General features: G+C 51.5%; 1 protein-coding gene across 2 annotated transcripts in view; it reads left to right on the forward strand.

Moving 5' to 3' along the window:
* The first annotated feature begins 1,802 nt into the window (after positions 1 to 1,802).
* Positions 1,803 to 13,060, forward strand: part of TTC28 (tetratricopeptide repeat domain 28) — a 543,332-nt gene continuing 532,074 nt past the window's right edge. For both annotated transcript variants that reach the window (XM_066603685.1, XM_066603686.1), the window contains exon 1: positions 1,803 to 1,990. In XM_066603685.1, the coding sequence (XP_066459782.1) occupies positions 1,958 to 1,990 (33 nt within the window). In that variant the 5' untranslated portion in view covers positions 1,803 to 1,957. The remainder of the gene's footprint in view (positions 1,991 to 13,060) is intronic.

Here is a 13,060-nt window from a genome sequence, read left to right on the forward strand (position 1 = left end):
AGTTTAATACACTGGTAGCCAGTGGGCTCTTTAGTCTGATACACTGGTGGCCGGTGGGCTCTTTAGTCTGATACACTGGTGATCAGTGGGCTCTTTAGTCTAATGTACTAGTGGCCAGTAGGCTTTTTAGTCTAACACAATGGTGGTTGGTGGGCTTTTTAGCCTGATACACTGGTGGCCGATGGGCTCTTTAGTCTAATACATTGGTGATTGTTGGGCTCTTTAGTCTAATACATTGGTGATTGTTGGGCTCTTCAGTCTGATACAATGGTGGTCGGTGGGCTTTTTAGTCTGATACACTGGTGTCCGGCATACTCTTTTAGTCTGATAATCTGGTGACCAGTGGGCTCTTTAGTATGATACAATGGTGGCCGGTGAGCTCTTTAGTCTGATACACTGGTCGGCTCTTTAGTCAGATACACTAGTAGCCCATGAAGTCTTTAGTCAGATACAGTAGTCGCAGGTGAGCTCTTTAGTGTGATACACAGTTGGCTGGTGGGCTCTTTAGTCTGATACACTGGTGGCCGGTGGGCTCTTTAGCCTGGGACACTGGTCACCGGTAGGCTCTTTAATCAGATACACTGGGCTCTTTAGTCTGATACACGGGTGTCCAGTGGACTTTTTAGTCTGATACAATGGTGGTCGGTGGGTTCTTTAGTCTGATACACTGATAGCCGGTGTGCTCTATAGTCTGATGCACTGGTGGCCGGTAGGCTCTTTAGTCTGATATACTGGTGGCTGGTGGGCTCTTTAGTCTAATACACTGGTGGCCGGTGGGCTCTTTAGTCTGAAACACTGGTGGCCGGCGGGCTCTTTAGTCTGATACACTGCTGGCCGGTGGGCTCTTTAGTCTGATACACTGGTGGGCTCTTAAGCCTGATACACTGGTGGGCTCTTTAGTCTGATACACTGGTCACAGGTGGGCTCTTTAGTCAGATACACTAGTCGCTGGTGAGCTCTTTAGTCAGATACACTAGTCGCCGGTGGGCTCTTTAGTCAGATACACTAGTCGCCGGTGGGCTCTTTAGTCAGATACACTAGTCGCTGGTGAGCTCTTTAGTCAGATACACTAGTCGCTCGTAGGCTCTTTAGTCAGATACACTAGTCGCCGGTAGGCTCTTTAGTCAGATACACTAGTCGCCGGTGGGCTCTTTAGTCAGATACACTAGTCGCTTGTAGGCTCTTTAGTCAAATACTCTAGTCGCCAGTGGGCTCTTTAGTCTGATACGCTGGTGGACGGTGGGATCTTCAGCCTGATACACTGGTGGGCTCTTTAGTCTGATACACTGGTCACCGGTAGGCTCTTTAGTCAGATACACTAGTCGCCGGTAGGCTCTTTAGTCAGATACACTAGTCGTCGTTGGGCTCTTTAGTCAGATACACTAGTCGCCGGTGAGCTCTTTAGTCAGATACACTAGTCGCCGGTGGGCTCTTTAGTCAGATACACTAGTCGCCGGTGGGCTCTTTAGTCAGATACACTAGTCGCTGGTGAGCTCTTTAGTCAGATACACTAGTCGCCGGTGGGCTCTTTAGTCAGATACACTAGTCGCCGGTGGGCTCTTTAGTCAGATACACTAGTCGCCGGTGGGCTCTTTAGTCAGACACACCGGTGCCCGGCGAGCTCCTGGCAGCCACAGGCTCCTCACACTTCGCAGGCTCCGGTTGCCTTGGTTCCTTCCCTCCGTGCAGGACGTAACTAAACTCCAGCAGGGTTGAGCTCATTGTTTGACTTTGCAGGGAAAACTGAAACCTCTTTCCGCCTCTCCCTCCTCCTCCTCCTCCTCAGAAACTGGGGGGAGACTTGGCTGCGAGAAAAGGATGTGAAAATATGGCGAACTTTTCCTGGGAAATGCTGAGTGCGAACCGTTACTTGTAGTAGGAGTGTGAGAGGCCGCCAGAGCTCGTCAGTCCTGCCATGGCTTCCCCTGTCAGCACTGCTACTACTGTGTGAGGAAGGATGGAGCAACAGGCGGTAAAGAGAAGAGACCGGGTACGAGGCGCCACTTCTTTGTTGACTTTGTAATTAACCCCTCATGCAGGCACCATTGTGTTTATGGGATGTGTTGCTGATGTGACTGCCATTGCATGAGCTTGGCTAGAGAGCACCAGAAGGGATGTGTACTATATCAGGAGGGGCTCATCTACACCTCTGGGCAGCTCTTCCAAGTCTTCACTGAAGACAATACAACTTCATGTAACCATTTCACTGCTGGCTTCTACCTCTGCCTCTTCTCCTGCTCACTGTGCTGGGTAGGATGCTAAGGGTTAACTCCTTGTGGTCTGCATGTGATCAAGTAGTGCCCAGGCTGTGAAGAAAGTTGTAGTAAAACTTTGTAACACTTGGGGTGACACCTCCTGACATTGTGCTGACTCCCTCTGAAGGGTGAGGCAGAGGATGTCAGAGGACTAGAAGGGGCAGCAGGAGATGGACTGTGACTACAGAGGAGGGAGCATAGTATGGACATATGCTTCCCCCTTCTGCAGGGATCTCACATGGCGCACTAGTGGCGTTTTTTTGTTGCAGCCACATGTTAGTGAATGGGGATGTATGAAGTTTCCACTCACATGGCTGCTGGTTTATAGAACTTCATTACTTCTGTCAACTCTAGACATGATGGTTTATCACTAGTAATGTCCTATACCGTTACCTACAAATGCTCAGCAGAGTTTACATCCCATTTATTAAACTGCCTTTCTTCTTATAGATGGTCGAAGAGATGAACAGCATGTTAAATAGGAAACCCATAGAACAAGTAGGGTCTCAGAGTCCGGACGTAGATGTAGGAAACAAAGGGAGAGTGACAGCTATTCCTACACATGAAGGATGGCTTATGGGGAACGGAGGGGAATGGGTACAGAGGTAGTACTGGGCGCCACTGCTCCTACACTGTCTGTGATTGTCAGAAATGAGGATTGCTCATATATCATCCAGAATAAGGGACATGACAGGTTTTTAGGAAAAGCATTCCATCATTTGTGGTGTAGTTTTGACATCAGCTACACTTTTCTAAAAGGGGATGTACTTAAAGGGATCTGTCAGGGGGAACATGTTGTCAAAACTGTAGGAAGTATATCATGGAGCTTGAGTAGCTGAGCAGACTGATATATGGTTTTGTAGGGAAAGATTCAGTATAACTATATTTAATTCATTTATTTCTCTGCTCATTTTAAGCTGAAAGGTCCAGTTTGCGGTCTATGAGTGATTGGCAGCTATCTGTGAATGACAGTGCACACAAAGGTAACTGTCAATCACTGATAGCTCCGCCCATTGGACCTCTCAGAGATAAAGGTGCAGAGATATAAAAGAATTACATACAAGTTATACTGTATCTTTCCCTGTCACACTATATATTTGGCTGCCTTCATATCTGCACTGGATCCCCCATTCACAGGGCCGTTGTAGATACGGCACAAGATACCGGAAGAAGTAACACTGCTTTTACTTCTGGTAAAATGTTGGGCAGCGGAGCGGAAACAGAACGGACCTCACTTGTCAATGGGACTATCTAATGTTAAAAACTAGAGATGAGCGAGTATACTCACTAAGGCTAACTACTCGAGCAAATAGTGCCTTAGCCGAGTATCCTCCCGCTCGTCTGTAAAGATTCAGCTGCCGGCGCGGGTGACAGGTGAGTTGCGGTGGTGAGCAGGGGGGAGCGGGGGGGAGAGAGAGATCTCCCCTCCGTTCCTCCCCGCTCTCCCCCGATGCCCCCCGCTAGCCCCCCGAATCTTTAGAGACGAGCGGGAGGATACTCGGCTAAGGCACTATTCGCTCGAGTAGTTAGCCTTAGCGAGTATACTCGCTCATCTCTATTAAAAACGCATCGCACAAAAATTGCAAAGCGCCAACTTGCAATGTGTTTTTAACATTAGAAAGTCCCATTGACAATCGCGTTAAAAAAACGCAGCGACAGCGTTTTCTCCAACCTGGGACCCTTCCATACTGTATACTTCTATGTTGGGGTCACTTGTATAAAATAGTACAGCCATGATTTAGAAGTAGAAGCTATGCATATAATGGGGAATGTATGTATGCTAATGTTTGGGTGTCCTATAAAGCCACATTTACACACACAGATGATTGCTCAAAATTCGTCAGAAACTGACAGTTTTGAGTGATCATTTTGCATTAGCTACTAATGGGCTAATCAGACCATTAATAGCTAACTAGCTTCATTTACATGTATTTAGAGAACAGCTGGTGGTCTGTTCTCTAAATATATCACTATTGTTTTCCAGTGGGACAGTAGCTGAAAGAATGTTATCAGTGCTGCCTGAGGAGAACTCAGCGTGCGGTCCCTCTTATGGGTTTTAAGCTGAGCTGAACTCAGTGATGGATGAAAAGTGCACAATGGGCACACATTTACACACAACGAATATCGCTCAAAAGGTAGCTTTTCAGCAAATTTTGAGCAATAATTGTATGTAAAAGGGCCTTAACTTTCTGTCTGTGTGTGAAGGAAATAGGCTGAGCTCTGTGCCTCACATACGAAACACTACCTTTCCTAGACAATTATTTGCCAACTAATGATAAGAATGTACAATTGCTACGTTACAAAATATTTTTCTTTTAATGTGGGGCAGTATGACACAAGTACTGCCCTAAAGAAACCTTTCTGCAGTGTATCATGCAAATTACCGGTTAGCTCCTTGACAACTTACAATAAAATAGTATGTCATGGGTGGTGTGGGGAGGGTTTTGGGGGAGCTCAGGAGCTTAGCCCATGCCATACCCAGTAGCTGGTTCTGACAAGCTCCAATTGTAATAGCCCAATACACTTACTGTGTATAGGCATTGGTGTATCTTGACACCACCGGAAGTTAGGGGTTTGACAGGGGTTAGATTTAGGAACGCCCCTGTCACACACCTAGCTCCTGATAGGCTGACAAGTCTAAGGTCCTAGCAGGACACTGTGTATCCTGTTACTGTGGATCTTCTGCTGCCGGCGCTGCTACTAAAAAGTAGGGACACAGACAGCAGCCATCAGCAGCAAGAGAGTGGAAGGGTCGGACAAGAAGCAGGCTCAGCGGTGCCGTGAGCTGTGACAGGAGGGAGCTGGGACAGCAGGAGCGGCACCAGCGGGAACAGCAGGAGTGGGGCCACTAGCTGGGACTGGAGGGAGGCGGGACAGTGCTGAAACCAGCAAGGACAGCAGGAGCATGGCCACTAGCCGGGACTGCAGGGAGTCGGGACAGCGGTGAAACCAGCATGGACAGCAGGACTGGGGCCACTAGCCGGGACAGCGATGCACAGTGACAGCAGCAGCGGGGACAGCAGGAGCAGGGCCAATAGCCGGGACTGCAGGGAACAGTGAAAGAATTGAAAGCAGCCGGGACAGCAGAAGCTGGCCAGTGACACCAGCAGCCGGGACAGCAGGAGCAGGGTAGTGACAGCAGCAGCCGGGACAGCAAGAGCGGGACAAATAGCGTGACTGCAGGGAGCCGGGACAGCGGTGAAACCAGCGTGGACAGCAGGACCGGGGCCACTAGCCAGGACAGCGATGCACAGTGACAGCAGCAGGGACTGCAGGGTGCGGTGAAAGCATTGAAACCAGGGAAAACAGCAGGTTCCGGCCAATGACACCAGCAGCGGGGACAGCAGGAGCGGGGCAGTGACAGCTGCAGGGGGGCCACCAGGAGTGGGACCAATAGCCAGGACTGTAGGGAGCAGACTTACTGCAGCAGTGGGGGAACTTCCACCAGGAACTGCAGAGGAGCCATCAATTCAGCCAATTAGGTGAAGGGGGCGTCACCCGGCTGTCACTCTTGTCTCCACCGGGACTTCCTGGTGGCGTAAAGATACACCAGTACCCTTTGTATATGGCTGGAGGCCTAGTCCTAGTCACAGTGCAACCGAGTGGTAACATAGGGGGAATGCTTATGAAAGTATATATGTATATAATGTTGTGACGCCACCGTTCCCACACCGTTATTCTATGTGGCGGAGTAATAAACACTGGATAAGTGTATTGCACCTCGGGTCCTCAGGAATGGTTGAGGCCTGGTAAAACTTTACTTGAATAAACTTTTCAAACAGGTAATTACAGGTACATTCACGGCAGCAGTTACAGGCAGAAGCTCAGAGGTTGGGAGGCAACAATACACAGGAACAATATGGCCCTATAGTCCACGCTATCTATATGTTCCTGGACATTAAATATACTCCGGAGGAGGTAAAAAGACAAGAACCTCTCCACATATTCACTGGCAAGAAATCACTTAGAAGAAGGCTTAGCCTTGATGCGCCCCACACATTCTCCGTGTGGGTCTCACAATCATGTACCTCTGTGTGGTGATCCTATTGGCGGACGGCCACACAGGAAAAATAAATGCCTGTAGTGTGAACGGGTACCAGGTTTGTGTGAAGTAGGATGATGGGGGCTATGCACGCTCTCTCTGGACTGGAATCACTCCTATTACATCCACTCTACATGCGCTATGGGTAGTCGTTCCTCTTCCTCCATCTTCACCAACATGGAAGTTGAGGGTGCTCCCATGCGGCTCTGTGTTAGCTCCAAGCAGCAGGTAAGATGGAACCCTGCTCCAACACAGAAAGAAGAAGACTAGAGATGAGCGAACGTACTCGTCCGAGCTTGATACTCGTTCGAGTATTAGCGTGTTCGAGATGCTCGTTACTCGTAACGAGTACCACGCGATGTTCGAGTTACTTTCACTTTCATCTCTGAGACGTTAGCGCGCTTTTCTGGCCAATTGAAAGACAGGGAAGGCATTACAACTTCCCCCTGCGTCGTTCAAGCCCTATACCACCCCCCTGCAGTGAGTGGCTGGGGAGATCAGGTGTCACCCGAGTATAAAAATCGGCCCCTCCCGCGGCTCGCCTCAGATGTGTTGTGAGATAGCTGAGGGACAGTGCTATAGTGTTGGAGCTGCTGTAGGGAGAGCGTTAGGAGTTAGTGTAGGCTTCAAGAACCCCAACGGTCCTTCTTAGGGCCACATCTAACAGTGTGCAGTAGTGTGGAGGCTGCTTTTAGCAGTGTTGCACTTTTTTTTTTTTTTTTGTATATCGGCCGTGCAGAGCATTGCGCCCTGCAGTAATACTACAGGGACAGAAGTGGTGGTTAGGCAGGGAGAGTGTTAGGAGTTAGTGTAGGCTTCAAGAACCCCAACGGTCCTTCTTAGGGCCACATCTAACCGTGTGCAGTAGTGTGGAGGCTGCTTTTAGCAGTGTTGCACTTTTTTTTTTTTTGGTATATCGGCCGTGCAGAGCATTGCGCCCTGCAGTAATACTACAGGGATAGAATTGTGTAGGCAGGGCCAGAAGACATATATTATAGCTTGAATATACGCAGTGGTCCTTTAGAAAAAAATATTTGAAAAAAAACTATTTGGCCTGCCTGTCACTCTGCTCAGTGTTCTGGGTCTGTGTCTGCTGCGGGTTGTAGTTCTCCAAATAAATACGCAGCCAGCTAAGTGTTACAGCAGGCTTGCGCAAAATTATTTCCTGGCTCTGAAATCACCGCTCTGTTGCACTTAATAACAGTGCAACACTGCAGTTCCATGACACACACATCAGGGACAGAATTGTGTAGGCAGAGCCAGAAGACATATATAGATTGAATATACGCAGTGGTCCTTTTGAAAAAAATATTTGAAAAAAAACTATTTGGCCTGCCTGTCACTCTGCTCAGTGTTCTGGGTCTGTGTCTGCTGCGGGTTGTAGTTCTCCAAATAAATACGCAGCCAGCTAAGTGTTACAGCAGGCTTGCGCAAAATTATTTCCTGGCGTTCCGTAAGCGAACTCAGCCTACAACCACAGGCCAATAAGCGGCACATTAAATTACAGTGTTGTGTTTCTGCATTCCTGGTAATACAGCATGCTGAGGGGTAGGGGTAGGCTTAGAGGACGTGGGCGCGGCCGAGGACGCGGAGGCCCTAGTCCGGGTGTGGGCACAGGCCGAGCTCCTGATCCAGGTGTATCGCAGCCGATTGCTGCGGGATTAGGAGAGAGGCACGTTTCTGGCGTCCCCACATTCATAGCACATTTAATGGGTCCACGCGGTAGACCCTTATTAGAAAATGAGCAGTGTGAGCAGGTCCTGTCGTGGATGGCAGAAAGTGCTTCCAGCAACCTATCGTCCACCCAGAGTTCTGCGCCGTCCACTGCTGCAACTCAGAATCCTCTGGCTGCTGCTCCTCCTTCCTCCCAGCCTCCTCACTCCATGAAAATGAGACATTCTGAGGAGCGGGTAGACTCCCAGGAACTGTTCTCGGGCCCCTGCTCAGATTGGGCAGCAGTGGTTCCTCTCCCACCAGAGGAGTTTATCGTGACTGATGCCCAACCATTGCAAAGGTCCCGGGGTCCGGGGGATGAGGCTGGGGACTTCCGGCAACTGTCTCAAGACCTTTCAGTGGGTGAGGAGGCCGATGACGATGAGACACAGTTGTCTATCAGTGAGGTAGTAGTAAGGGCATTAAGTCCGAGGGAGGAGCGCACCGAGGATTCTGAGGAAGAGCAGCAGGACGATGAGGTGACTGACCCCACCTGGTTTGCTACGCCTACTGAGGACAGGTCTTCAGAGGGGGAGGCAAGGGCAGCAGCAGGGAAGGTTGCAAGAGGCAGTGCGGTGGCCAGGGGTAGAGGCAGGGCCAGACCGAATAATCCACCAACTGTTTCCCAAAGCGCCCCCTCGCGCCATGCCACCCTGCAGAGGCCGAGGTGCTCAAAGGTCTGGCAGTTTTTCACTGAGAGTGCAGACGACCGATGAACAGTGGTGTGCAACCTTTGTCGCGCCAAGATCAGCCGGGGAGCCACCACCACCAGCCTCACCACCACCAGCATGCGCAGACATATGATGGCCAAGCAACCCACAAGGTGGGACGAAGGCCGTTCACCGCCTTTGGTTTGCACCGCTGCCTCTCCCCCTGTGCCCCAACCTGCCACTGAGATCCAACCCCGCTCTGAGGACACAGGCACTACCGTCTCCTGGCCTGCACCCACACCCTCACCTCCGCTGTCCTCGGCCCCATCCACCAATGTCTCTTAGCGCACCGTCCAGCCATCGCTAGCGCAAGTGTTTGAGCGCAAGCGCAAGTACGCCGCCACGCACCCGCATGCTCAAGCGTTAAACGTGCACATAGCAAAATTTATCAGCCTGGAGATGCTGCCGTATAGGGTTGTGGAAACGGAGTCCTTCAAAAGTATGATGGCGGCGGCGGCCCCGCGCTACTCAGTTCCCAGTCGCCACTACTTTTCCCGATGTGCCGTCCCAGCCCTGCACGACCACGTCTCCCGCAACATTGTACGCGCCCTCACCAACGCGGTTACTGCCAAGGTCCACTTAACAATGGACACGTGGACAAGCACAGGCGGGCAGGGCCACTATATCTCCCTGACGGCACATTGGGTGAATTTAGTGGAGGCTGGGACAGAGTCAGAGCCTGGGACCGCTCACGTCCTACCCACCCCCAGAATTGCGGGCCACAGCTCGGTGGTGGTATCTGCGGCGGTGTATGCTTCCTCCACTAAACCACCCTCCTCCTCCTCCTCCGCAACCTCTGTCTCGCAATCAAGATGTGTCAGCAGCAGCACGTCGCCAGCAGTCGGTGTCGCGCGGCGTGGCAGCACAGCGGTGGGCAAGCGTCAGCAGGCCGTGCTGAAACTACTCAGCTTAGGAGATAAGAGGCACACGGCTTACGAACTGCTGCAGGGTCTGACAGAGCAGACCGACCGCTGGCTTGCGCCGCTGAGCCTACAACCGGGCATGGTCGTGTGTGACAACGGCCGTAACCTGGTGGCGGCTCTGCAGCTCGGCAGCCTCACGCACGTGCCATGCCTGGCCCACGTCTTTAATTTGGTGGTTTAGCGCTTTCTGAAAAGCTACCCTCGCTTGTCAGACCTGCTTGGAAAGGTGCGCCGGGTCTGCGCACATTTCCGCAAGTCCCACACGGATGCTGCCACCCTGCGCACCCTACAACATCGGTTTAATCTGCCAGTGCACCGACTGCTGTGCGACGTGCCCACACGGTGGAACTCTACGCTCCACATGTTGGCCAGGCTCTATGAGCAGCGTAGAGCTATAGTGGAATACCAACTCCAACATGGTCGGCGCAGTGGGAGTCAGCCTCCTCAATTATTTTCAGAAGAGTGGGCCTGGTTGGCAGACATCTGCCAGGTCCTTGGAAACTTTGAGGAGTCTACCCAGGTGGTGAGCGGCGATGCTGCAATCATTAGCGTCACCATTCCTCTGCTATGCCTCTTGAGAAGTTCCCTGCAAAGCATAAAGGCAGACGCTTTGCACTCGGAAACAGAGCCGGGGGAAGACAGTATGTCGCTGGATAGTCAGAGCACCCTCCTGTCTATATCTCAGCGCGGTGAGGAGGAGGAGGAGGATGAGGAAGATGAGGAGGAGGGGGAAGACACAGCTTGGCCCACTGGTGAGGGTAGACATGCTGCTGGCCTGTCATCCTTTCAGCGTGTATGGCCTGAGGAGGAGGAGGAGGAGGAGGATCCTGAAAGTGATCTTCCTAGTGAGGACAGCCATGTGTTGCGTACAGGTACCCTGGCACACATGGCTGACTTCATGTTAGGATGCCTTTCTTGTGACCCTCGCGTTACACGCATTCTGGCCACTACGGATTACTGGGTGTACACACTGCTCGACCCACGGTATAAGGAGAACCTTTCCACTCTCATACCCGAAGAGGAAAGGGGTTCGAGAGTGTTGCTATACCACAGGACCCTGGCGGACAAACTGATGGTAAAATTCCCATACGACAGCGCTAGTGGCCGAAGGCGCAGTTCCGAGGGCCAGGTAGCAGGGGAGGCGCAGAGATCAGGCAGGATGTACAGCACAGGCAGGCCAACACTCTTTAAGGCCCTTGACAGCTTTATGGCTCCCCAGCAAGACTGTGTCACCGCTCCCCAGTCACGGCTGAGTCGGCGGGAGCACTGTAAAAGGATGGTGAGGGAGTACGTAGCCGATCGCACGACCGTCCTCCGTGACGCCTCTGCCCCCTACAACTACTGGGTGTCGAAGCTGGACACGTGGCCTGAGCTCGCGCTGTATGCCCTGGAGGTGCTTGCTTATCCTGCGGCTAGCGTCTTGTCAGAGAGGGTGTTTAGTGCGGCTGGGGGAATCATCACAGATAAGCGTACCCGCCTGTCAACCGACAGTGCCGACAGGCTAACACTCATCAAGATGAACAAAGCCTGGATTTCCCCAGACTTCTCTTCTCCACCAGCGGACAGCAGCGATACCTAAGCAATACGTAGGCTGCACCCGCGGATGGAAGCATCGTTCTGTATCCCCATCAAAAACGGGGACCTTTTAGCTTCATCAATCTGTGTATAATATTCCTCCTCCTCCTCCTGCTCCTCCTCCTGAAACCTCACATAATCACGCCGAACGGGCAATTTTTCTTAGGCCCACAAGGCTCAGTCATATAATTTTTCTAAACAATTTTTATACGTTTCAATGCTCATTAAAGGGTTGAAACTTTCACCTCCAACAATTTTTTGTTTAACTGGGCTGCCTCCTGGCCTAGTTACCAATTAAGCCACATTAACCAAAGCGATTAATGGGTTTCACCTGCCCTCTTGGTTGGCCATGGCCAATTTTTCTGATGTACATTAGTACTGTTGATACAGCAATTTTTGTGGGCCCTCGCCTACAGTCTAATCAAATGAATTTTTAGCCCACCTGCATTACAGCTGACGTTACATCCGCTGTGTTGGGCAATGCATTGGGATATTTTTATGTACCGCCGGTGGCTTCCTGGCACCCACCCATGCTGTGGGTCCACACGGAGTTGTAAATGCATCTGTTTCCACTTCTAAAGAACCCCAGTCTGACTGGGGCATGCAGTGTGGGCCGAAGCCCACCTGCATTAAACATGACATTACTACCTCAGCTGTGATGGGCACTGCAATGGGATATTTTTATGTACCGCCGGTGGCTTCCTGGCACCCACCCATGCTGTCGGTCCACACGGAGTTGTAAATGCATCTGTATCCACTTCTAAAGAACCCCAGTCTGACTGGGGCATGCAGTGTGGGCCGAAGCCCACCTGCATTAAGCACGACATTACTACCTCAGCTGTGTTGGGCAATGCAATGGGATATTTTTATGTACCGCCGGTGGGTTCCAGGGAGCCACCCATGCTGTGGGTCCACAGGGAGTTGTAAATGCATCTGTTTCCACTTCTAAAGAACCCCAGTCTGACTGGGGCATGCAGTGTGGGCCGAAGCCCACCTGCATTAAGCACGACATTACTACCTCAGCTGTGATGGGCACTGCAATGGGATACATTTATGTACAGCGGGTGGGTTCCAGGGAGCCACCCATGCTGTGGGTGCACACGGAATTCCCATTGCGGAGTTGTACCTGCCTGTGACTATTTATAAAAAACCGCGGTCTGACTGGGGCGTGCAGACACCTTGACAGAATGAATAGTGTGTGGCACATAGGTTCCCCATTGCTATGCCCACGTGTGCAGCTCCCGATGGAGGTGGCACAGGATTGGATTTCTCATTGCTTCTGTACAGCATTGTGGGCTATCGCCCCGCCCCTTTTAAAGAGGGTCGCTGCCTAGCCGTGCCAACCCTCTGCAGTGTGTGCCTGCTTTTCCTGTGGCAGACGCCCTTATAAATGGACATGAGGGTGGCGTGGCATGAGGGTAGCTGAAGGCTGGGCAGGGACAGTTTGGTGTGCGCTGTGGACACTGGGTCGTGGGGGGGGGGGGGGGGAATTGGCAGCATGTAACCCAGGAGAAGTGGCAGCGGAGTGTCATGCAGGCAGTGATTGTGCTTTGTTGGAGGTAGTGTGGTGCTTAGCTAAGGTATGCATTGCTAATGAGGGCTTTTCAGAAGTAAAAATTGTTGGGAGGGGGGGGGGGGCACTCTTGCCGCTATTGTGGCTTAATAGTGGGACCTGTGAACTTGAGATGCAGCCCAACATGTAGCCCCTCGCCTGCCCTATCCGTTTCTGTGTCGTTCCCATCACTTGAAAATGAAAACCTTAGCGAGCATCGGCGATATACAAAAATGCTCGAGTCGCCCATTGACTTCAATGGGGTTCGTTACTCGAAACGAACCCTCGAG

The sequence above is a fragment of the Eleutherodactylus coqui genome, chromosome 5 (assembly GCF_035609145.1).
Source record: "Eleutherodactylus coqui strain aEleCoq1 chromosome 5, aEleCoq1.hap1, whole genome shotgun sequence".
Classification (NCBI taxonomy): domain Eukaryota; kingdom Metazoa; phylum Chordata; class Amphibia; order Anura; family Eleutherodactylidae; genus Eleutherodactylus; species Eleutherodactylus coqui.